At 36.9% G+C, this 26772-nt stretch overlaps 1 protein-coding gene across 1 annotated transcript in view; it reads left to right on the top strand.

The window, feature by feature from the left end:
* MSH3 (mutS homolog 3) overlaps nt 1-26772 on the top strand; it is a 111516-nt gene that overhangs the window by 59827 nt on the left and 24917 nt on the right. Inside the window, exons 14-20 of the mRNA XM_084305216.1 lie at nt 5821-6008; nt 9626-9794; nt 13070-13134; nt 14373-14489; nt 17393-17500; nt 21145-21259; nt 24644-24801. Of these exons, the coding sequence (XP_084161342.1) occupies nt 5821-6008; nt 9626-9794; nt 13070-13134; nt 14373-14489; nt 17393-17500; nt 21145-21259; nt 24644-24801 (920 nt within the window). The remainder of the gene's footprint in view (nt 1-5820; nt 6009-9625; nt 9795-13069; nt 13135-14372; nt 14490-17392; nt 17501-21144; nt 21260-24643; nt 24802-26772) is intronic.

Below are 26772 nucleotides of genomic sequence, written 5' to 3'. Positions count from 1 at the left end.
TAAGTTTAAAAACCAGTGCGGAACAAAAATGCCATCAATACTTTTAGAAACATGTCTCACAGGGCCGCTCCAACGTTGCCTGCTAGTTTCATGCAGTGGGTTTGTGTTTCAGAAGATAAATATTTATAGAGACTTGATCCGTAAGTGTTTATCTTATTTGTACCCTTGGCTCTATAAACATTACTTTTTGACTGAAGCTCAGTCACCAAAGTGGCCAGCAGTCATGATAACAAATGGCCACGGAATTTATAGAACACATTGAAGTGAAACAGTTTCATTGAAGTCTTGCATGAGAAGTGAAGTCAATCAAACCTTGCCAGGGTGTGTAATAAAATGTCATTTCAGTATGTTCTGCTCCTAACCTCAGCCATAGGGTGTCCTTGTTTTTGAGTTCCTTACAAATTGCTGCAGTTAAGAAAAACAAACAAACAAAAAACAAACACAAACAAAATTGTTTAATTCTGCATCAGTGTCTGAACTTTGCTGCCCATTTATCAGGCTGCTAACCTGTGCAAAATAAAGTAGGCAGTTGTTACAAGAGGGCTGTTTGCTGCTTGGCTGCCTCCAGCCTCCCTGTGAGATTTGCCTTTCAGCTTTCCAGTGAATAGTTTGCTTCTTCACTGTCATGCTCAGGCTCCTCAGAGGACAAGGGTGCTGCTCAGCTCGGCGCTAAGTTTATAAAATCTTTCACATAAGCTCATCGACCAGAATGATGCTGAAAATGTACCCCTCCCTGGAAGCCACGTTTGATGTTTCATTAAAGAGTGGGTGATTTTCAGAAGATTCTAGTATCCTGATGGTTTAGAGAAAACTGTTGTATATCTTGGGATTTTTTTTCTCTTAATAAATCACCACCTGTTATATATGTCCATTAAATCAGTTACTGTATGTGTAAAAATTTGAGAACAAATTCACCTATAGCATGTTATTGACTTTAGCTTACACATGTCTTAATTTCTTCTTACATTTTCTTCTACCATAGCAGCGTGCACCTCATAGCTTAAAATGAGAAGCAGTTTTCTAAAGAAATTGCATGACTGATATTTTTAGATTTGCAGCCCTAAATGATGACTTGAGCAAATTGTTCCACCTTAAGCCGATTAATAGAAACAATCTCCTAAAAGGGGGACATAGTAACCTTAGTACAGCAAAAATAGTACACCCACTCTACTAAAAACTTAAAGGTAGTTATTACAGCTTGAAATGAGTGGAAAATGGATGCTGCGTTTTTCAGTTCCTGTTTGTTTAATTCAAAATACTTTGAACTTGGAGTGGTCAATGGCTGTCAGCCGTAGGTGGTTGTGACACCCTTTCAGACCTGCTGGAAACAATTTTACTAAAGCAAATAAAGCTAAATTGCATTTAGTGTTGTTGTTGAAAGGGTGTGAGGACCTAACATACCGCTGTGTATCTTCCATGTGTTCTCTTTGGTGGCCTCCACACCATTTTCGGTACAATTTGAGAAAGTGCTGGTTGAAACTATTGTTTGACATCACTGTCAGCTCTGAGTTTATTTTACTAGTGCCAGAGAAGCTGTAGCTATCGTGGAGGGCATTTCAAAATTAGACTTCAAAAATATCATTGAATATGCATGTGAGAATCTTTAGGGAATGCAAGGCTATTAATCCTGCTTTATGTAAACCATTTAACTACATTTTAAAAGCTTCTAATTTATAACACAGTTGCATATTTCTTTTGTAAGGTTACTTAGGTTTTAAATTGAACTACTCCCACTTTAATGGAGCTCAGCTTCTCAGAGTTATTTCTGTGCGTCTGTTCCAAGTTATCTATTTGCTTTGTTCTGCATTGGAACCATTAAAATTTAGATGCAAAGTCCTGCTGTGTTACTGAAATCAAGCTGGGGAAACAACAATGCTCTGAATAAGCGCAAAAGGGTTATGTTCACCTTCTTTCTTGGGAATGTGTTCGGCAAAGTTTTGTTGTTTTTTTTTTTAAGTTAAGCACGCTGAATTTCCCGTGTTCCAAAGGTACTGCAGACTGTAGCTCATACTAGAATAAAACACATTTTAACCCATTACACAACAGTGAGGTTGTGTAGTTTAGCGGAGTTCCTGCAGGTAACTTCAGCATGTTTATTAAGCACCCTTTGAGAAATCTCGTGATAGCTCCCGGGGTTGTTTATGGTGCATTTTGTACAGGACCCCTGTTTTATCTTTATAAGTACACGTATATATTGTGGTGGTTGGGTTCTTGTTATTTTATTTTTTTGTTTGTTTTTGTTTTGTTTTGTTTTGTTTTCTTCTCTCCCTGCTTCCTCTGTGGGCGAGAGTACCTTGAAATCCAGCTTTCTCTTCTTGTTGAAACCTCACCTTCCCCAGCCTCATGACTCTTACTGGAACACCTCAGGCAGGTGTTCTCGTATATTCTTTAAATCTTTTCCTTTTTCTACCCTCTCAGAGATAGTGTGCTAGTTAAGTTGCCAACTCCCAGTTTGATTACTTTTTTAAAAACTTTTTTTTTTAATTAAGGAATGATATTGAAAAAACAAACAAACCCATGCAGTTGATCTATTTCCTACTGCCCATATTTGCCCATTCTTTTTTTTTTTTTCTTTTTTATTTTTCTGGACATTGTTCTCCTGTGAATCATCTAATGGTGTCTGCTGTCAGGAATCTACTACAAATTTAGTGTGACAGGGCGGCAGCCTTTGTATCCTTGAGGAGTACACTTTGTAGTCAAGGGCAGTCTTACAGAATTTTATCCTTTACATACATCAAGGTTGATGATGATGATGCAGTCAGTCGTACTGTATTTTACTTTGACTTTGAGTCCAAGCCTGGGTTTATCATTTGTTTAGTTTTTGAGACCTTTCCTTTGTGCTTTCACTTCAAATGCCATGGACAGATTTACTGTTTTATTATTTCGTTTTATTTTGTTGTCATAGTTTTTATAAGACAGATTCAGCAAGTTCCAGATTATCAGAAAGATGTTGATAAATTGCAACAAGCATGGGGGAAAAAGTAAGTTTTCATGAAGCTGAATAATGGTTTGTTTATGAAGGAAGATTAAAAGATTATAGTTTGCTTAAATTGATGATTAAAGGAGAACATCAGGTTTAGAGATATTTGAAGGGTCTTAACAGCAAAGAGAGAGTGGAGTTGTGTAATAACTGGTTGTGGAGTGTAATACAAAAGAGTGAAACTAGAGATATTTGGATTAATTTAATGGAAGAGAAATTTTTATCAGATAAAAACTTTTACATGATGAGATTTTGTGGATTAGTTTATGAAAGGAGCGGCACCACATAGCGTCTTGAAATGTTGATGTCCCAAGAGTAGACAAAAAGAAAATACTTGCAGAAAAATAGAGCAGTTGCAGGGAAGTCACTTAGTAGGTCTCTTCTGCCTCAGACTTACATGGATATGAAACAAATACGAACTTAAGTTTTCCAAAAAGTGATGAGTTGGCTCTGTAGCTGAACATCCCTACTTCAGTCCAGTTGGAGAGTATCTAACAGAGGCTGACTGGCGTTACGGTAACTTCAGTCGCATTGCTTACTCCTGTGATGGAGCGCATCTTAAATGTCCAGAAAGGATTTTTTGTTGTTTTTTTTTATTTAATAATCTCCAAGATAACGCAGACATCCCCGAACACTGCAATTAACTTAGGAATTATTTTCTTTCCAACCTTATTTTGGTCTGAGACTTAAATTTTCAGCATCCAGTGCAGATTGCCAAGGCTGCAGATTTAAGGCTCTTTATTTTGTGTTTTTACCACATGGGGGTCACTCTTCCACCTCTAGTTGCAGGTGTGATATGTATTTCATGAGAAGAGAGTTAAAGTTGTTTTATAATTATGTTTTATGATTTTTCAGAAGGTTGCGTTTAGACATTCTTCATGTTTCAAAGAGCTAATAAACATTATAGAGCAAGCTTATTTTGGGGGTTTGTGTCTGTGGGGACGAAGAGAGATTGTTCCTTTCCAGACAAGCATTTTTGTTAATGCTTGCTGCCATGTGTGGGTTACAAAAGTAGCTCTGGACAAATAACTTCAGTGTAATAGATGAGAGAATTACTTTAGTTCTCGTATAAGGATGTGGGAAGGAACAAGAAACAAAAATGTACCTCTGGGGAGGAATTTAAAGAGAAGAAATGACAAAATAAAAAAAAAAAAAGTAGATGCTTTATGAAATAGTTCATTGAAGCCTACTTGTTCCTTAATAAGTGGTGTGCTAATCACCAAAAAATACTGACCAGGAATGAAACTCTAGACTACTGCCCGGTGAGAAGAGAGAAATGTCTGTAAAGAAGGAAGCAACATTTGTGGTGTACCAAGAATATTATAATAAAAGCACTTTTGCATTCAGCATATCCTGTGCCCTCCCTTGCCTCCTCAGGGTGGATGAGGGAGGTAAAGTGTTTTCTTTTCATGTTGTCAGCTGACCAGTGGGAAAAGTTCAGACCGAACCAGAAATGTTTCTACGCATCAGTAAAAGGAAAGAAAATATAAACATAGTTGTTTATGGACATTTTTCTTTTTCCAAATCTTCTGAAATGGAAATGCCCTGGAGTCCCCATGAAGTAACCAGGATGTGATGGGGTTTTGTGTCTCAGAGGTCTGTGTTTCCATCTGATAGGCAAATGTGGTGTAGCACAAATGCAAACTTACTTTGGTAAAGAAATAAATAAAAATTCCAAAGAGAATCAGCATTACCTAATCTATCAATGGGGCATGTAGGTGACTGGGTGTTGTGTTGAATGGGAGAGCTGAGAAGGGGGAATGTGGCAGGAGGTGATTTGTTTTGTCAGAGTTGTGAACTGCAAGCAAAACCCTGTCCCTGACAGCTGATTCCTGAAGCTGAGCCAAAAGTAACAAACAGTGCTGACACAGAGGAGCATTAAGAATCTAACAGCAAAATATTTGAGCTGCATCACGAGTAATATTAATAGTTTTAAGAGAGAGAGAGAGAGAAAGAGAAGAGTTCAAGTTGTGTCTCTTTTACAAGTCGCTGATTTCGGTGAGAAGTTGCTTTAAAGAACCTGATGCTTTTTTTTCGTGGGTATCATGGAGCAAGCTCTGAAAGCACTCTGTGTTGTTGGCTGCACTCTGAGAGATTTCCTTTTGATGATACCCTGGCCAACTGCCTGAAGGAAATGATAGAAAAATCTCTTTCATACCTCTGTAGTGAGGAGAGGATGAAAGAAGACTGGGTTAGTGTTTTCTCCTTATTCTCAATTCCTTACCCAAAAATGTGCAGGTGGGGCCCCATCCCATGGAGTCACTGGGATCTCTGTGATAGGTCCAACTTGTCACATAGACCTGGCAACAACCAGACAGACCCTGAATCTGGCAATAGCTGCAAGCACTTTAAGCAGTGGTTTCTGATGTCCTCTTTCTTTTCTCATCTGTGCTGCTTTGCCGAAATTCTCCCTGTGCCCAGCGTTGTCTTTCCAAACCCTCTCTTGCCAAAGCTACAGCTTAGGGATTCAGATGTAGAGGCACAGGCCTGTATGGACAGATTGTGGTATTCATAAAATCACTCAGCATGCTTATTTACTATCTACATGTTATTGGTCTATTTTTCTGCTCTTTGTGTACCGTGTACGTGTTACACATCTCCATCCAGCAGTCACAGTAATGGAGATCAGCTCTTGACTGATTCCTGAAGACAGTGGTTAAGACAATTAGCATATTTTATTAACTTTGTGAATGTGGTAAGATTATGCAGTTGCATTACTGTGCATATGCCTTAACTGTATTTTGTGTGATTTTTTAAAAAAAGCCAGAAAACAGTAGGATTTAATGAAAGTAATACATCATAATACATAGTAATGATATAGATGTTGCTTCCCTTTGCAGTGTTCAACCCAAGAGTTCTTCCTGATAGTCAGCACCTTGTCTCGTCTGGACTTGGAAATTCAAGCTCTTGTTCCAGTCATACATTCTCATGTGAAAACGCCTCTGTTACAAAACACACTGCTGGAAATCCCAGAACTTCTCTCCCCAGTAAAACATTATTTAAAGATTCTTAATGAAGAAGCAGCCAAGTAAGTAGAGAAAACAAGTGAATCTTCTGTGCCTCGTAGGATTTCTGAATGTATTCAGTTACGTGAAGTATGCATCTTGTTTTAGTACACCTCAGTTTTATATTGTAGCTTTTACATTTATGCATGCACAGGTTGCTTATAGTTAAAGCAGAGGTTCTGAACTAGGTGAGCAAGTATTTTGCCCCGTGGGTGTCTGCCTCCGGCTGAATAATTTTTGAAAAACTTTTCAGTTGTTTTGGGGAATGAATTTAGAGCAAAATATGTTTTGCTCATGTTAATTTGCTTAACAACTTATTTATTTATTTATTTTTTAATAGAGAAGCTATTCCTTTTGAAGAGAGACTTGACATTTAACAGAGTGGCTGTTCTGCTGCCAGGAATATGCCTTTTACTAGCTTTGAGCCCCTCTCTGTTTTTTAAATCTCTTTACATACTCACCAATAACAGAGAATATGGAGTTTAATAACTCTGAAGACTCCACGTAGCCTGTGGGATTTGTATCCCCTCATAGCATTTATGGGGTCACTGCCCTGTTCATGCACTCTCTGGAGAATGACTAAATGAGCTACTACCTCAGGCTCCAGGTGTGTTCAGGCTTTTCCCTGTAATTGCCTTTCTGTAGTCTTGGAAAGGAGAGCTGAAAGCATGGAGGCTGTCTGCCCTTTTGTCTTAATTCTGTCCTTCCCTGGTCCAAGAAAAAGCAATGATAGACAAAGAAATCAAGATGAATATACAATAAAATGGAGATTGTCTGAAAATAATTTATTGTGTACTGCTTATTAGGAACTGCTGCCTCAGTTGTTACCGTAGACCCTGGTTTTACACAGGAGGAAGAAGGCGAGAGGCTTAAGGCTTTAGGCTTATGTGGAATCTGGAAGCAAGAACGTGGCTTCAGTAAGTCAGGGATGTGTGATAACCTGTCAGGGACAGGTTTTAGGAAGAATATCTTGGGGCCAGTAAAACTCAATGCTTTTCAGAACAAAATAGTATAAAATCATATGAAAAGCATTCTCTCATGGCGCTAGACACAAGGGCAATCTGGCTTGCACAGCCAACCTTCCTGAGCACTTGACTTTGCAGTCTTCTTGTCTCCTTTCAGTGTAGTTTTTGTTTACACGACATGTTTGTTCAAAGGATGTTCTGAACCCGTCATGAATACCACCCAGCTTTATGTTCAGATCGTCCTAAACTTCCCTGCTATAAGAAATTTTCATTCAACTTTGACCATTTTCTTCTGTGAATTACTATGAGATTTAATTGATATACCTAGTGATTCTTTGATGAAATATGCAGCATATAGTTTTAGTGTTTAGTTATATTTAGGCAGCACAGTCTTGATCTTCTTTTTCCCCAACAGACTAAAAATAAACATACATTTTATTTATAAAATCTTTTTTATTTTTCTCCAGCTGAGATTTGAAAAAATCAGAATCAAAGCCCATCACTTCTGTTATTTGCTTCTGAAATAGAGATAGATGGAAAGAGTATAAATATAGAAGTTGAGAAGGGTTGAAATATTTGCCATGTCCATTGGACAGGTGGGATTATAAGATTTCTACTGGTGCATGGTATCCAATTATAGTTGTGACAGATTATGACAAAACAGACTTTATCTTAATTATACTGGATTTACTGTAGGTAGGTTTAATATATATATATTTTTTTTTCTGTCAGTGTGCTGATGATGGCTAGAATAGTATAAAAGAATGAGATACACTAGTGTAAAAGGAAGATGTTACTGGTCTGCGGAATGCATGTATTTCAATGTATTCAAGATAAAGACTAAAATAACTTGCACTTTGGCCTAAATGTATCTCAAACTAGTATGACAATATTATTTGTGCTCAAAAACCGTTCTTTCATAATAATTATGGTGACTATTGATATAATTATATGTGCACACAAACTTGCACATGCATCATGTGTTAATTCTATTATGTGCTATGGGTGCAGTCCTGTAGTGCTTTCCAAAATTATGTTTCTGTTCCAAGGGCTTTTTGATGGAGCTTTGTGATACACACGTACATATATATATATATATATATATATATATATATATATATATATATATATATATAGTATATGTTATAAAGTTGACAGTTTAAATATATATTTAAACTGTTAGAAAGTTTAAACTGTTATAAAGTTGACAATTTAAATATATACATATATATACATATATATATAAACTTTATATGTATACATATATATTTAAACTGTCATATATGTAAAATAAATATATAAATATAAATATAAATATATATTTAAACTGTCAACTTTAATTTTTTGCTAGGCATTACAGTGACAGTTTTCATCAGCTGCTGGCTACTAGCGATCTTTTTTCCTCACATTCCCATGGAAACAGGTCTAATTAGCACAAAATCATTTCCAAAAATCAGTATTGTATTTCAAAATGGCTTCTTTACTGCCACTTATATAATAACTATGTTCTTGTAATGCAAAATCAAAATGCAGGTTTTATGTTACCTGTCTGGTCACTGAGTCCGGTTGCTGATTCATTCTCAGGGAAAAGGGTATCAGAGTAGGCAGAACGCAAGACTTTTTTTTTTTTTATCACTTTCAGATTTTATTATTTTGTTTGCTAATTACTTACTCTCCAGATATTAGATTTCAGGAAACTTAAGCAATTAACTGGATTTGCACTAAAATACGAATATATATTCCAGTTAACTTGGCACTGATTTTCACTTTTCGTTGTTTGCCGGATACTTTTTTTTTTATTTTATTTTTGATGACAACCTTATCTTTAATAGCTGGTTCAGCTTCCCAATTTTAAACACTTGAATGGCATTTTCGGTTTCAGGTTTCAATCTTGAGCTAAGATAGTGCAGCCAAAACAATTCTGTCATTTTTGACAATGAGACTATAAAAGTATTGTTTTGCATGTATTTAAAATACTCTGGTTAATCTTTTTGTATGAAAAGAAGGAGGCCCCTCTGAGAAGCTCCTGATGACATTCTGCTTTGAGGAAGACCTTGTGGGAGGAATTTTTCCTTGCAAGCTTCATGGATATCTGCCCATATTTGGCCAAAATTTAAGTCCATGAAAAATCTCTGTTCACATGTTGTACATAAGTTATCCAGAGCTTCCCATTCAACATTGCTAAAAGTTTTGTCTGAACTCAGGATGCTGCAGGGTGGAGCAGCAATTGTAGATGGAGACAGAAAGGAACAATCTTCATTGTGCTTTCTTTTCTTGCCATTCTGGACCAGAGAAGAATAGGAAGAATAAGCAGAAGGCTGCAGATTTCACGTTCAGAAGAGACCAAAAAAAAAAAAAAGACTCAGTAGCATTTGGTATAGAAGTATGAGTGTAACACACGAGTATAAAGGAATTTTGAATACATTTTTTGGTGGGGTTCCTGGTGTAGCCTTTGATGGCTTGTTTGCAAAGTGCCTTTCTGTTTATGCAGTGTGGATGACAGCATTTGGTAAATATTTTGTACCATGACCAAGTAACAGAAAATTGTATTTACAAGGAAAAAAATCTAGTGTTAAAACAAATGAGAATAATGAATAAAAATACAGATGTAGCTAGTAAATAGGGAATATATCTTTGGGTTTACTCTTATTTTATCTTATATTTCTTACGGATAGGACTGGGGATAAAACCCAACTGTTCAAGGACCTTACAGACTTCCCTCTCATCAGTAAGAAAAAGGAAGAGATCCTGGAGGTGCTGTCTAAAATCCAATCACATCTTCTGGAAATTCGTAAACAAATTAGGAACCCTTCTGCAGAGTATGTTACAGTTTCTGGTCAAGAGGTAATATGGTATCTATTATGTATGACTGTATCCTTGTGTTTGTCTAGAAAGCAGTTTGAAACTGGGGCTTAACTAGAACTCTTCATTTAGTATGATGCTTGGTGAGGTCATTTGATTATATTCTCTTGTACAGCTTTGAAGAACAGTTTTCTGACAGTCACTTTGTTAACTCAATTTACTTTAGTGATTTAAAGAATAAAAATACATTAGTGCAGTTAGATTTGCTTCAGTGATGCTTTTCTTTTCTGTATACGTAAAAACACTTGCATACTTCTGAGGTTAACTATGTGACTATTAAGTGCTGAAATATTCTCAGAGAACCCGGAAATACAATGTTAGGTTAATTTGGAGAATGATAGAATGATTTTGTAAGTACTGATTAAGACTCTAATTTGAAATATATGAGCAAAGAGGAACGGTATTAAAGCATGACAAATGTTACTTTACTGATTTTAATTCTTAGAAGCAGTGCTTGCGGTCTGAACTGTTGTGTGTGTGCTAGATGCTCTGCAGGTATGGACAGGCCATGATTCAGCGAGATGAGAAGTTGAGTCCAAAAAAAGAGAGAGAAAAGGTTCCCACAGATTTGTGGGGGAATTGACAGGAGTAGTGAGGTAGCACCATTCAGCATTATCCTTTGGGAATTGACATGAGCAAGTCAAAGGAAAAATCCATGGAAAATTGGGAAAATAATACTGAGAAGCATTGAGGAAATAGTTTGACAGCTGAGGGTAAAAGATATTAATTAGTGAGGAATGAGCAGCATTTGATAAAGACATCAGGTGAGTATACCTTTTGATGGGGACACTGAAAAGAAAAAACACGTGGCTAGTGAGTTGGGTAGGCTGTCTGCATGAATGCTGAAGTCCAAGAGAAAATGGGAAGAGTATTGTGTGAGGAAGGGAAGAGCCAGGGTTTGAAACCTTTCTCTTATATAGGATAATTTGAGGGGTAGATGAAGACAGCTGTGTGGAGGAAGGAAGAAGAGAAGAATTGATTAAAGGCTGGGATGAGCCTGAGGGAGCAGTCAGACATGAACCGGACAAGAAAATTTCAGATCCTCATAAACATAGCTCATAAACAACTGTAGACCAACAGATCTGTCTTGGTTTATGCTTGAGAGGAACAGAAGAGATTGTGAGTAGCTGTTACCTGATTTCATCTGGTACAGTTGTTTCAGTGACATCAGAAGAGGCAGTAGAAAAAGGGTTGTAGGAGATGGTCAATGAGGTAAGGAAAGACGCTAAAAGAACGGAAGTAATGGAAAGGTAATTGAGTGGAAGGAGCAGAGCACAGGTATAACAAGAGCCTCTTTGAGATGAGGTGTTTCTTCCTCATATCTGTCTGTTAAATTCTTAGATTCTTGTAGCATGCTGATAGATGCAGTAGTATGCAAACACTTAGCAACTATCGCGGGCAGAAGTAGGGTTCTCTGGAAGAGAGTGAAACTTCAAGGAACTTCTGTGCATCTCCCCACTCCGAACATCTTTTTAGGGCACAGGCCTTCATGGAGAAAAACAAAGTCAAACTATTCTCTGTTTAATGTGTGCCCCCAAACCTGTGATTGTGAAAATATGATTAGTTTTTCAGAGTCAGCCCACAGTTTGTTGACTTAGATGTGTTGTGAAGTTCGTGTTAGAGTTCTGGTGAAGCTCCAGGTGACACATATCTTTTGCAAAATGTGAGGTCACACACATATCTATTTTATCTTTTGTTTCCAGACCTCTACTTTAATTTGTTATAGATACTAAACAGGACACAATGCTGTCCAGATAACGATAGCCTTGCTGTTTGTTTCAGGCAGGATTTATAGAGAAATTGCTACATTTGGCAAATGTTTGCTTCCTGCATGGCATAAGCAGTGCTTTGGTCCTGGTTTATTTAATACTGCAATTATTTATCTAATAGAGCTAAGAATAAGACAGTGAAAAATCTAATGCTTTTGTTGCTTTGAAGGAGGTCACTGTCTCTTTGCTTGTTTCTCACTAGCCACACAAACAAACCAAGCGATTGAACTGTTTATGTTCATTTAGGCTGTTTTGAGTTCAGGCATTCAGCATAGACACAAATGTGGTATTATTTTCTGTCTTCCTTTTGTAAACATAGCATATTAAGTTGTTTTGAGATGAACTTCAGAAAAAATGTAATACCAGCACATCAGGAGCAACACTAGCAGTAGCAATAATTGGCTTGTTTTCAAATCTTTGCGGATCTCTATTTCTACCTATTTTCAGTCCTATTATCTCATGTGCATTATACAATTCAAGGGTTTCAACAATACCAAATATTTTAAGGGTATCTTGGGTAAATTAAGAACTAGTGTATTTTGTCCTTTGTGGAATCTTTTGCTCGTTTTAGGATTATTCTTGTTTGTTCTTGAAGGTGATCACTGACTGTTTTGGTGAGGTAAGGAATGTTTTATCTAAATCACACTAACTGCAGTGGAAAAGCTTTGTGAGATGAGAGTCTGATGGTTTGCTGTAAAGGTGATCAGATTCTGAGTTAATTCAATCTCTGCTAGAAATTCATTTTGCAGGTTAATTCTTTTATTTGAGAAAGCCTCAGTTCTTTGACATCTAGGACCTCAGGGAAGGTTATAAAGATAACCAATGTGAGTCATATAAAATACCATAATAAACACATCATGTAATTTACAGTGCTCTCAGCCTCTTACTGCTGTTTTCCCCTATTCATTCTCTTTGTGACCTCAAACATATCTAAATTTGAAATAAGGTACTGTAGATACAGTGCTGACATTCAAGATTTTGAGTTCCTGTTTATGAACTGTTACAGGTAAACGTGTCTCAGTATGAGTCGCTGGTCCTTAGTCAGGAAGACACATCTCTCTGATAAGAAATAGCCTTAGTAGAGGTGGTATATAATGTAGGATCTGTGTAAATAAAATGTGTGCTGATTTGGTGCATGGCTAGGTCAGGATCAGGTAAGCAAAACTCGCATAATAGATTCGGTCTGCTTTTGGCCTGATAGGCAAGCGGAGCATGTTAGTGGTTGGAGGAGTGGAAGAGCAGAGAAGGGACAGCAGCACAGCAGGGCACAGGAACATCTCAGGAATGGAGTCACTGGTAGAAAACGTTCGTGTCATGACCTTCACTTCTGGGGAAAAAGAGCGTTAGTTCCTCCTGGTCTGCTCATCCTCTTCAGGCCGAATATGGCTTTCCTCCAATGCAGACAAATTTCTTGTTATATGAAGAATATTACTCTGTAGTCTTCATACCTACGTGTGATATGTAATATTCCATTTCTGTTTATTTTAGTTTTTGATAGAAGTCAAGAATTCCCATATGTCATGTGTGCCATCAAGCTGGGTTATGGTTAGTAGGTATGTAAAATGTCTTTCAAGTTTGTCCTGTTTTAAAACATGAGAAATAAAACACAGTACCTTGGTGTAACAGTTAATTCCACACACATTCTTGTTGCTCCGTGTGGTTTTTATTTTTAAACTGAAAGCCAACAAAACCAAATTGTTATGTTAATTTTTGCCATAATAGGTTTGATTTAAAAGCACACAAAACCAAACTGAAGAACTGGAATTCTTATTTTTTTTGTTCTTTTCCCTCCGCTCCTCTTCTCCTCCCTCAGGTACAAAGGTACAAGCCTTTCAGAATGATAAATGTTTATTATTTTATTCAGATAGGTAAAGGTGTCTGTACAAAGATCTGTTTGTGCATCTCAATAAACTCATTGTATTTAAAATGTCATTTTACTTATACATACAAGTATTACTTGGCTTGTAGTAATGTAGTAACGTAGTGTTACATGAAGTAATCATGATTCTTGATAGTAGGTTAAAGAGAGGTGGACTGAACTATGTAATGGGATTTTTTTTCCACCTCAGTCATTTGTTTTATTATTGAAGCAGGTCAGACACCTTCATGTTATAATGTATGTACACAGACATCTATCACCAGAAATAGGCATAGCAAAGGTGAACTCTAAAATGTCGTTATTGACTTATGCCAGAAGTATTAGAAGTAAAGAGATTAGCCAGAAATCAGAAAATGCAGTAAAAATAAAAATTAAAAAAAAAGGCAATTAAACAACAACAAAAATAAAAATATGCCTACGAACGTCAGAGTCCTTTAATAAAAATACATATGTAAATAGCAAGTGCCCCAGATGGAAACTAGTATATGTGCATGACAGCCTGTATTTACTACATTTATTTCAGACTCATCATAGTTTTCCTTTTTAAGGTGATTTTTTTAATTGTAATTTTTTGTATATGCAAACAGTCACAGAAAATTTATCTAATTGTGCAGCATATTGCTAAACAGAATTTTGTGAAATACTTATACTTCCGTGATGCATGCTATAGTGTGAAAAACATTTTAAAGGCTTTTTGAATGGGTAGTGGTGCAGCAACTGCTCACTTTAATCACAGTATAGATCACTGGAATCAATAGAGCTTAGTACCACCATAAAATGACTTTTTTTTTTTTTAACATATATTTTCAAGGCTTACAGAGAATAAGAAAACTTGTCCAATTTTGCATAGAGATGGTATAACTGATTGCTTAGTAACCTTGATTTCCTGTTTGGCTTTTCTCTATCTTCCAGCACAAAAGCTGTCAGCCGTTTCCACTCTCCTTTCATTATAGAAAATTACAGACATCTGAATCAGCTTCGGGAGCAGCTAATCCTTGTCTGTGGTGCTGAATGGCTAAATTTTCTAGAGTAAGTTTACAAAATAGGATTCATCATTTTATTTTTATTTTTATTTTTGCTACAGGAACAGCAAAGGATGTTTATCTTTTGATAGAAAGAGTTGATAGCTATATTGCCCACAACAAATACGAAGACATGGTCAAAATACTGTTCTTGAAGTTAAAGTATTTTAAAGCAAGACCTTTACAGACAGACCTGAGACCAGATGTGTTATCTCCAGATTTTGAAATTCTGATGAAAATGTATACTTAATAATGCTAAGTGACTCCCAAAATTTGGAAACTAGTATGATAGCACTAAGAACCTGAAAGTGCAACTCTGTGAAAGAGTGAAACTGAATCTAGTATTTTTATTATGTATTTATTCGTGATGTACAATGCAAATAAGAATAATTTATTGTATAAGCTAAGCAAATTCTTCTTTGACATTACTTAATATACAGTATGGTTTCACTGTTAAGTGTGCCATTATTGAAAGAAAAAATAAATTACAGTTGCAGTGTTACAGTTTTTGAGTGAGAACTGTTCAGGGTATTCAAGCAGTCTCCTGGATGGATGTAACTCTACACAATCGTATGCTGTGTATGATAACCCTGCAACTGACTGTGAGTCTGGTAGAAGGCACCTAGAGTGTTACCCCGCACAACTGCCATTGTTTGTCTCAGGTCAGAGTTTCAAACAAACTTATTTGACTGTTCGGTCAAAGGATCTTCAAAATGGGAGTCTAAAAATGATTTCTCAAATTTATAAATACCTCTGATTTTTCAGGTGTTGGGTTATTGAATATTTTTTCACTTGTTGTATGAGTTACAGGCCACTGAAATTGTTCCTCATGTCATGCAGTGATTACTGGCTTTCAGTTGTGCTTTTTTCCCCTGATACTGAAACTTAGCAAGTTCCCTTTGAAGCTGTCTCAACATGACAGGGACTTTTTACCTTCTCTGATCTACCATCACACTGAATTTCTGCAAGTAAACATTATTATGCCAAAGTTGCCTTCTAATTATGTATATGTCATATGTCAGTAGTCTCGCCTATGGTAGCTTTCTTCAAAAAGACTTTTTCTTTAGCACCAGGTCAGCTGCTTTATTACTGGACAGACAGTGAGTCCATCATGTATCTTTTAAAGAGAAGCAATCAAACTGGGCCCTCTGTGGCAGGGGATGATGGTTTTCCCTGAGGGTCCCACCTCTGTGTTGCAGGATGGTACGGGGCTGGGTGTGCCTTTGGCTTTAAGTGTCTCAGCCCCCAGTGCTCTGGAGTTGGTGTAGAGACTCCCTGCTGTCAAATGACCTTGGCAGTCAGAGCAAGCAGAGTGGGAATTAAGCTGATCCTGCAAAAACACGAGTAGCCTTTGAATCATCTAGCCCCATGAACAGGACGCACTGCGGGAGAATCTGGGGCTGAGGATGGAGCAGTTGGAAGCAGGTGCTTGGGGCCAGGGAAGGGACAGGAATCTGTGTAGGACCTCTCAGACAGGAGCTAACTTAGCTGCAACACAAAAAGGTGCCCCTTGTACCCTATGTTAATACTTTTACTTGCCCAGTGATGGTTTCTGATTAACTATGAGCAGGATCCTGCTGCCAGCACTGGCCTAGGAGCAGCTTTTGTTTTATTTGTGATCTCTGTGCAGCTGCGGAGCCACAGGTTGACCACCCCAGTGAACAACATCAGCAGTATTTTGAAATACTACTATTTTAACACTCATTTAACATTCCAGAAATTGTCTATGATCATTAGTTGCGAAATGCTGTATTATATTTCCTGTTTTAGTGAGTATTAAAATGTGTTTTCTTGCTGCCAGCCCTTCAAAATTCTTGTGAGGTCTGGAAGTCAGGCTTCATCCTTTGTGGCTTTTGCATTAGCATCAGTTCTGTAAAGGCTGTAGGTGACATACAAGTGGCAGAGCCACAGTTTCCCCTTCCCTTCACTGGTGCCCAGGACATGCTGAATGTCATGCCATGAATGTACCTGGGGCCAAGGTTTTGCCTCCTAGTAGGAACCCAGAAATTCTGTTTATTTGGTAGGAACGAGAAAACACATTCCAGTTTGCTCTCCTCAAGCTGTTTTGGCTTTGTGATCCTGTAAAGTAGTTTTGTTAAATAATATTTGTCACTAAATTAGCGATCTAAGTTTGAGCTGACCTGTGTTAACCTCTCTGCACTCAGATCTGCTGCTTTTCATGTTTACTTTGCTGTTTTCAATGCTGATAGCAGCATACAGTATCCTACCCTCTCCCACCTTTTAAAATTCAGCTCCCATACTGGATTTATATTCCAAGTTGTATCCTTGAGACCAGGAGAGAAGAAAAGGAATTCATAAGTGCTAAGAGAATGAAGTCTACTGAAAACTGTGTTCTCCTGGTAACTTCATTAATGTACTGGCTGAAACAGTGCCATAAACAGAAAATGAATTCTTGAATTTTCTTGAATTCTTGAATTTATACAACCATTTGAATGGTTGTATATACCGTATTTTGTTGAAATTGTGGACAACTCCTGTGTTCAGGCACTTTTATTGTATATATTTTTGACTTTAGTGTATGATTGAAGTCAATTGGCATCTGGGATTCAGTTACCACTGTGATAAACAGTGGCATTTTTATAGACCTCATTTAGGCAGCAGGGATCAACTGCAGACCCCTTGTATGCTATTTAGCGAATTTCATTTTGTCTGCTTTTTTGTGCTTAAAAATAATTCCCTGTTACAACGGAATCATGAAGTCCTTCTTGATTAAGGTTGTGTCCTCATATGGTAACTTAATACACTGCTGGGAGATTTGAATTCAGAGTAATTTGAAGATCATAGGAGCCCTTTGAGAAACCTGCATGGGGTATATTTTGACAATACATTGGTATCTGTATAAACTTTTTCTTTTTCTTTCTCCTGTTATTTTTCCCTGTTTTGGAATAGCCATTTTAGTGAACATTATCACCCTGTGTCTAAAGCGATTGGTCACCTAGCAACTATCGACTGTCTGTTCTCATTGGCACAGGTGGCTAAACAAGGAGACTACTGCAGGTAATCAATTTTTAATTTTTATTTGGGATTTTATAGGGAATTAGAGTATTTAAAATAAATTTCAGTTGAGTTTGTGTAGCGCAGTATGTATAATTAAAATTGTTTACAGTAATTTAACTTAATCTGATTTTGCAAAGCAATGCTTTTAGCCTTATTTCAAGACCGTAAATGTTGCAATTCACATTTGACAGCTTCCGCTTGTCTGTCTGTTGTTTTACGTGAGTCTTGTTGATGGTATCTCACAAACACATAAATATATGTTGAACTTTGCATGGAAACAACGTCCATGCTCCTTACTATTTTCCCAGAGAGGTCTTTCTAATACCAGAGTTTCTCAGGTGTATGAGATGTGTTTCAAAGATGTATTTCGGGTAAAGACAGGTAAATACTAATGCCACCTGCTACAGAAGTGATAATGCCTCACCTACAATAGCGTGTTCAGATCTGATGAGCTGTGCACGTCCCTCCAGCTAAGACGCATTCATGCATACAAGGCAGTGCAGCCTGGGACTCTACCAGTGCCAAGGCTATTCCTCTTGCTCTCTGGGTTGCAGAGGCACAGAGCCTCAAGTCCTGCTTCCCTGAGGTTGGTCTAAAGCTGGTTCCTGAGCTTGCACACCCTGCAGCTCCTGTGTTCCTCCCCCATCACAAGCCCATGTCTCTTGCCTCCTCTTGGAGACTGTCACCCTCACTGGGGTGCCCATTTCCATCCTGCAAGGTCTCTGTCCCTGTAGACATGCAGACACACTGAGACACTAATTCAGCTTGCTGAGAGCTGTCCTGGAGGCCTGTAGTTACTATTTCTGAGGTTTACTGTATACATACCTGTATGGGGTTAGTTTCCAGTCCCCAGTTTCCAGTAAGGGTTTTCATTGTGAAGCTGCATCAGAAGCAGTAGAAGTGATCAGATGATTACTTACAAACAACCATCTAAATTAGTGAAGTTTGAGACCTGTGAAAGTACAGCAAATTGTGTATTAAATGTATAAGGAGGAAGGGAAGTCAACTTAAATATACTTCTGATTTTATACAGAAGATAATAAAGAATATAAAGATAATATTGATCACTGTGGACTCTTGGGATCTTGTGTGCCTCTATCAGAATCTCTTTGAAAGTAATTGCTCACTTATTTCTGTATACTCAGATGAGAAAACAAACTGAAATCTTATTAATTCACTGCACAGAGTTTAAATAATTCACTGAATATTAAAGAGTGGCTTAGAGCTTATAAACCGTCAGGGAGGAGACTTCTTAGCTAAACCTCAGCCAAAGGGAAGATGTCAATAATTAACTCTGGAGGTCTACAGAAAAGAAAATGGGACTTTCATATTAACTAGTTCAGGAATTTATGAGGAGTGTTTTTTAAGGCATTTAAATGAGTTGTTAAGTTAGCACAGGTGCTCCACACTGCTGTTGGAAAGAGCTAGGTGTCTCTTACAGCTTCTGTGGGTCGTCCTGGGACACCCATGTTGGGACTCTCATTCTTTACAGGAATGATGAACAAAGTCAGGGCTCTCAGGCAGCAAAGTTACATATATGAAGGGTGATAATTCAGGTAGCCCAGACATCATCATCATCTGATATTTGTGTTGTCTGCTCTGCAGTCTGTAAATTTGTTAACTTTCTGAAATGCTGTTGGAAAGATGCTACATGACTCAGTAACGTGTTAAGCATTCCAGAGATTTTTTATTTTTTTTTCCCTACTGCATGACACATGCTTGTCACATTGTGAGGACGTAGGGCAGGAAAGACCTTTTGAATGACTGTGTCTGAGGCTTTGCTTCTGTGGGCCCCATTGTCTGAAATAAGAACAGGCAGTTGGCAAAGCTCATGGCATCCTGAAAGTACATCCTGTCTCACAGCTTTGTGGAAGGAGACACGACCAGTTAAAAAAACATGGTGATTTACGAAGATGAGGGTAGAATTTGAAAAGAGCAAATGGATCATTTAGCTGACATCTCTCCTTCTTGGCTCCAGAATGGAGAGGTAGAGGAGGAACATACTTCAAGGTATGTGCTCTTCCCTTCTCAGACCATCCTGTTACAGCTACAAATTAGTTACATATCTGACAAGAGTGGAGAGTGAAATTTCCTTTTTTTGTACCCCAAGACTCAGTCCCGATTGACTTCATCTCAGCTATGTAACTGCTGGGACTATCCCTATGCTGAAAAAAAAACCAGCCAAACAAACAAAAAACCAAAAACAAACCCCACACAGCATTTTCAGCTTGCACCTCTTTCCCCAGTGACTTCTGTTCCAAGTATGCCATTGTTTTATCTCCATTTTCCTTTCTAATTGCATAGTCATTCTTCAGCCCAAGGAAAATCACACTTCCCCTGAATTTTGCATTCCTTCTGAAGTCCACCCAAGTGTTACTTCATTTCCAGTCCAGAAGTTCTGTGGCTTTATGCCATTATTCTCTTTTCTCAACTACTGCCACTTCCCTAAGTTATTGCTCTTACCACAAAGCGCTTGTACTGTAGGAAAATGTTGCAGAGACATGAAACCACTTCTACTGCTCAATTTATGTTGCATTTCACTTATGATGAAAAAGGAGAACAGGAAAAAAAAAAACACAACACAGTTATAATTTAGTCTTTATATTTATAGATAATATAATATACATTATATAATATATATAATATAAATATATAATATATAATAATTATGAATATAATATATTTATTATTATATATAATATACATCTATATAAATTTATATTTATAATTTAGTTACAATGTTGTTTAGTGGTTTTTGTTCTGTGAAGAACAGACAGCTTTTTGAGGTGGAGCTTCTTAGACTGGAGATATGTAACAGAATTGTACATGGTTTATTAGTTATATCCTTGTACATAGACTAATTTGTAGGTAAGGCAGAGCCATTTGAAAAAAACACTTTTTATTACATGGTTTGGAGAAGAGAAAAAATGCAAGTAACATAAATCTGGTTTGCATATTTATTTCTAAAAAGATACTGTCATTTCAGTGTTTCAACTTAGTACACTTCCTATCAACAGTGATTGTGATGACTCTTACATGTGTTTGGAAGTTGCTGCAAAGTAGGAGTGTAGCTTATATTTTTACAGAACTACAGTTCTGTCATCCTGTAGGCTTTGATTTGTATGGTTTAATGTGTTGTCAGTCACAATATACATAGCTGGACAGTTTTGTTTGCTATCCATGTGCCAGCCAGGGGTTGATGCTGTGGCAGCCTGGACCAGTGTATGAGCAAGATCATTTGTGAGAGTATCAAATGTATCTGCAAATGGTCAAAGTTTGTTGGAGCTTCTGTAGTGGTGGTGTTATGAAAGTGGATTGTCCTCGAGTTAAGGGTTTTGTTATTGCTCGTTCATGTTGTATTTCTTACTAGTTCTTTGTAATACATATGAACAACTGAAAGCATTTCCTACATAGTAAAAAGAATCACAAAAGTACTGTGAAATAACTTAATCGACTAATATTTCTTTAAACGAAATGAATCCATTCTTTAGAAATATTTGATAGCAAGAATTCGTTTTTATGTCATTTGCATATTTTTACAAAAATCTGCATTGTAGATGACCCCCGCAACAGCTTTTAATTACGGTAGTTCTAAGTAATTGGTTACAATGAACATTGAAATTAATGTGTCTTCCTTTTTGCAGACCAGTTGTGCAAGATAATCGGCGAGAAATAATCATAAAAAACGGCAGGCACCCTGTGATTGATGTACTACTGGGAGAACAGGATCAGTATGTTCCAAACACCACTAACCTTTCAGTAAGTATCAAGATACCCTTTGGGATTCAAAATCATTCAGGGGAATGAATCTGGAATTTGCTCTTTAGCCAGGAAGTTAAAATAAATAATTTAATTACAGAATGGCTGCTTGCTTGCATTTCAGAGAGACATTGCTAGACATGACCACATCAGTTTTGTCTGTTTTCTGGTATCTTGCAGCCAGATTCTCTCTTAGCAACCCTGTTCAGGCTTAATCACATAAGGAAAGAAAAGAGGAAAGGGGAAGGGAAAAGGAAAAAGGAAGGGAAAGAGGGAAAAGGAAATCTCAAAATCAGGAAAATGTGATTATTTTTAAGTAGTTATCTTTGAAAGGTAAGTGAGTAATTACTTTTTTTTTTTTTTTTTTTAACCAATGCCGTCAGAGAGAGTCTACATTTTGTAGTAAATTTATCTCAAATTTATGGAGATTTTTAATGTTTGTTTTTCCATGGGCATATAATATACAAATTATCAGTCACTTGAGTTTCTGTGTCACATTTGCAGGCTCAGTCTTACAAATTATTTCTAAGATAGCTCAGAAGCTTTAAGGTATATCTCTACTACATGTTTTCCTTTTTTTCTGGAAGTGCTAAATTCACACAGCATTTCACAGTCTGACGAAGCATATTTGGAGTTCTGACTGTTCACTGTGTAGTATCGTGTACACACAGTGTAGACTGCACATTAGTTGTAACAAGCCATTCATATTAACATAGATGAAGATCCCTGATGTGTAGCTTTGCAGACTCTGTGCTACCCATAAGTCTCCCTGACTTGTTTTCTGCAACAGAATTAAGTAATAGGATGCTGAGAAGTAGGAAGACTATTAACTTACTTGGTGGTGGTGTCAGCAGGTCAAAAAGGGCTACAACTTAATGTTTTTTATACAGTACCTAAACTGTATAACCTACATTACCTAAAATTGGTATAAATATGCAATTACCTTAGATAGAAAACACTGCCTTATTTTATTTCATAAATCAGTTTCTGATGAGCATATTTTAGTTTTTCTCCTTTTTTTCCCCCTGAAAAACTAAAACCTGCCTGTTAAATTGTATGTCCTTTTGACTTTTTTGTTGAATATTTATTTGTCTATATCTTTCTTTAAATACTACATTTCTCTTCCTAATGAATATAAAAATATGCTTGCAACTTACCTCTGAATACTTAACTGCCTTTTGATACAGTAAACATAGAAAAGGTAACAGATGTCAGCATGGAATATTGCCATGGTAAGCGCTGTTCAAGTTTGTATGTATTTCTCTGGAAATATTTTTAAATGCTGTTCTGTGCTGAACGAGGATATAGATACTGTGCAATACTCCATAGAACATTTTCAAAAATTTATTTGAACTCCAAAAAAGCGACAGATGGCTCTTACAAAAAAAAAAAAAAAATCAGCATTTCATTCAGTAATCATCATGCACTTTCTTCCTTTAGTCCCCTTCTTATGTTGGCTTTTCAGGTACTGAGTGTTACAAAAGCAAGTGGTCGTGGTGCAATCACCTCCTCCCCTACTGTTGGTTTGAGTTCTCTCTTTTTTGAGAGAGGTGGATGGGAATCCAGTTTATTAAAATGTCTCTAGTTTTAATTGTTGTGTTTGAATCAGCAGGAAAATGCATCTTCTGTCATGTTTTCAACTGAAATGTTGCTAGATATCTAACTTCAGGAAAGCTTTCTTGCAGTGTCCTGAAATAAACATTTTATACTTTCATTCTCCCTCTCCTCCCCAAATACTCATGGAATTTTTTTAGTACCTTTATCATATATTCCAGTAAGATGTTAGCTTATGGTTGCATGCATTAGTAAGGGTGGATGGACTCTCTGGACTGATGCTGCAGTGTATGTTTTTCTGAAAGCCGGCTTTGCAAACCAACCACCAGTCTCTGAACGTGCTTGGAGGGACCCTGCAGGAATACTACACACATGCAAGAAACTTATGTGTTAACTCATTCTGCTTTTAAGTACCTGTAAATTCTTGTGTTGAGTGAAGTGGTGGTGGCCCTGACAAAGTTTTAGTAGCAGTATTGAAACTATACCTCGGAGAATAGAATGTTACAAATTTTTGTTCCCTTGTAGACATCTGCATATTACATCCACCCTTCATTCCTGATAATGTCATTTTCTGTGTTTTAACTTTATTGCAAGTTCCTTATGAATGTGTTTCGGTTTTGTTGTTGTTGTTTTTAGTAAAAACTAAACAGCTTTTACATACAGTAAATACTGGGTGCACGTACCTTCTGTATGATCTGAATTACAAAATAAAAGTGTCAGTCCTATATGAATTTTATTTGCCTCCCTGTTGACAAGAATGAAAACCCAAAAGAAAAGCAAAACTGAAAAGATCGTGAGGAGATTCTGTGGAGATACTCGTATTTTTCTTGTCACGGTGCCTGATGACCTCCAAATTTCCTAAGTAGTGTGGCTAATATTCATTATGCAGAGCTTATCCTTTCCGCTCTGCCAGTCCCACAGGGCAATGGAATATGCTGACTTTTGGTTAATTCATAAATTGTTGGATTTCATTGTAAGTTGTAGTACAAAATAAAAGTCTGTTTATCTGAAGACCTTTCATAACTTAATTTCCTAGTCTTGACTCAGGCCCTGAGAAGGCTTTATATGTTCATTGGTGAGTTTTAATTTTGTGTGAGGAGTTGTCTTGCACCAGATGAAGAATATTTTGTTTTGGAGCCATAGACAGGTTTAAGTACTATAAGAGGTATCATAGCTGAGATGAATGCTTGTGTCTGCTACATCTTCTGTAGGATTTCAGTGATTAGATAAACTGATCAATCGGAGACTGGATGCAGTCTGCTTGAAATGTCTGTGTTACAACCAAGTACTGCTAAACTCAGAGAAGTTTTGATTTCTCCTAGTAGCCAATCTGTTTGGATGTGGGTATGTTGAAGGGTTTAACCTGGGTCGGATCTTTGTCCCATTTGGCAATGAGAACTCTAAGTGGAGAGGAATCCAGATCACAACCAAATTGGGGTGACAGTGCCTATTCTGAAAGCTGATGAGATTCTCCCGTTCTCCAAAGAAAACTGCACAGGAAGTTCTTGGAGTGCTTTCCTGGTTTCTTGATGGAGAAAGGGAAAAATCTTCCGCACTCTGTCCATTTCTCCAGAGCAATGCGTGTCGATTGCTATGCTTCTCTCTTACCAGCCTGGAGAGATCTTAGGAAGATTTATCCATCTGAGAATTCATTATATCTTGAGAAGTGAATGTGATGAACTCTAAGAATGAATGAAGCTGTTCAAATAGAAGCAGAACATTTAATCCTGAGGACATGTCCTGTATCTTTCTGAGCATATGTATACATAACAGATTTTCTATATGCATCATACGCAGACAATATATTTAACCACTGTTCTGTGTTTCCAGGGAGATGGTGAAAGGGTCATGATAATAACTGGACCCAACATGGGAGGAAAGAGCTCCTATATAAAGCAAGTTGCATTGATCACTGTCATGGCACAGATTGGTTCCTACGTTCCTGCAGAGGAGTCAACAATTGGTGTTGTGGATGGTATTTTTACCAGGTAATCTTTCAAAATTTTCCGTATGTTTACGAAAACTTTACTACAGCATGGGGTGTGTGGGTGTGTGTATATCAAAATATAATTTTGTTTTTCAGGTAGAACATTAGAATTTATACTTAGTTTTCTCCTTCATTTTTAAATACATAACACTGGTCGTTAGGTTTTGTTTCATGATTTTCTGTTCAGCTGTTTGACTACAGAAACTATTTTGGAATTTTTGAGACTTTAAAGGATAAGAATGTTAATGTGTCTGGCGCAGTAAAGATTTAGATGTTTAAATGCATCTGCCTGAATGGACATCTCAGTCAAATACTCTGCTGGGTAATACCTATTTGATGTTTCCCCTAAAACGAATGCTGTTAACTCTGAAAATCATGTCACAGTTTCTGCTGCGCAGCACAGTTGTGCATACTTCCAATATTTGGGACTGAGAATTTGGGTCCACATATGCCCTATTCTTACTCTCTTTTCTGTACTATCAGTCTTGTACATATGTTACTTGATGTCTTTTAAAGAATGCATAATGGCAGTTCATTTTACCTGGCATGTCTTAGTGTCATTTTTAAAATAACGTTGAATAAATTTTAAAGATTACCGGCACAGTCCGAACTTTTATTCAATAGTCAGGTATTACCAAGGATTATCCAGCCTTTTTTCTCCTTCCTCTTTTCTCTCTTTTTTTAATCAGCAAAAGTTCTGCGTTACTGATGTCATTTGAGCTGGATAATTATTTATGGTTCTGAGTTTCACAAAGATTATGTATTTGTGGTAGAATTATCCTCCATGAAATGTGATGGAAGATTGCATTTCAGAGTTAACTTTTAACGCAGAATTTGAAATACTGCTCATATGGGATTGCTCCATCATACAAAGATACTGTATTTTTATGCCTCACTGTGTCATGACAAAAATGAACAAAATAATGCTTTGATGCACTTCAGTGCTAAAGCCATTGAACAAATTAGAAAATAATTTGTATTATTGTTCCAAAATTAATTGGTGCTGAAAATTCAAAATAGTTACCTTTTTTTTCCCTACCCTATGTTGAAAGTAATTGACTATTTGATTGAATGAACATTGCTGAGAGGATGCGGAGATACACAAGATGTAATTTATTTTACAGCAAAAATATTCCAATGTTACTAACAATTTGAAGATTATTTTTGTCGTGCTCTGTGTTTCTTCTGTGAACACAGAGTGCTGCTTTTGTGTTCACACTGACTTAATTTCCAGCCATAAGAGCATAAATGTGTTTCTCTTACAGTCAGTATCCCTTTCCCTCTAATTTTGTTTGACTATCATTACAACAGGATTATTTCAGCAGAAAGATTGAGGAAAGTGACACGGTCACTAAGGAGTGTGATTTTGTTATGTGCCCACTGTCAAGTGAACAAGTTGCTTTCTGTCCTCTGTAGTGTGAAATCCTTGAATTTAATATATCTGAGTTTCACCTGTTCCCAGTGCATTTCTCTGATTCCACTTAGCTTTTTTCCTGCATTGTGGGTATTTTTGCATCTGTTCTCATAACAGTTTTACCTTCTGTCATGCTGCTTTGTGCTTTTTGATTTCAAGCCAAAGGGATTAGGGTATGTCACCTACTGGCTGTGAGGTTTCAGACCATTTAATTTGGAGCCCAATGAGATTCTAATCCAGGGGATTAATTGTGTTACCTGTCTAAATTAGCTCTGGAAACTCAGATGGATATGCCTTTCTTCAATTAACGTGAAATGTGTCAAAATTGAAATGATGAGCACTCAAAAAAGTATACTAAAGAATTATTTAAATTCTTGTCATTGCACTGGTAATTTATTAAACTAATTGGCTCAAAATCAATCAAGAACACATTGAAATTTTATTATTTACAAAGTAATAATCATGCTTATGTTAAAAGGTTAACATAAGAGTAACAGGAAGCAAAAACACTGGTTTATGTAATACATTCCTTCAGAAATCCAAAATGGTCAGATCTGT

The sequence above is a fragment of the Netta rufina genome (assembly GCF_964035555.1).
Source record: "Netta rufina genome assembly, chromosome: Z".
NCBI lineage: Eukaryota > Metazoa > Chordata > Aves > Anseriformes > Anatidae > Netta > Netta rufina.
The sequence above is the reverse complement of the archived record's forward strand: the minus strand, read 5'-3'. Positions and strand labels throughout refer to the sequence as shown.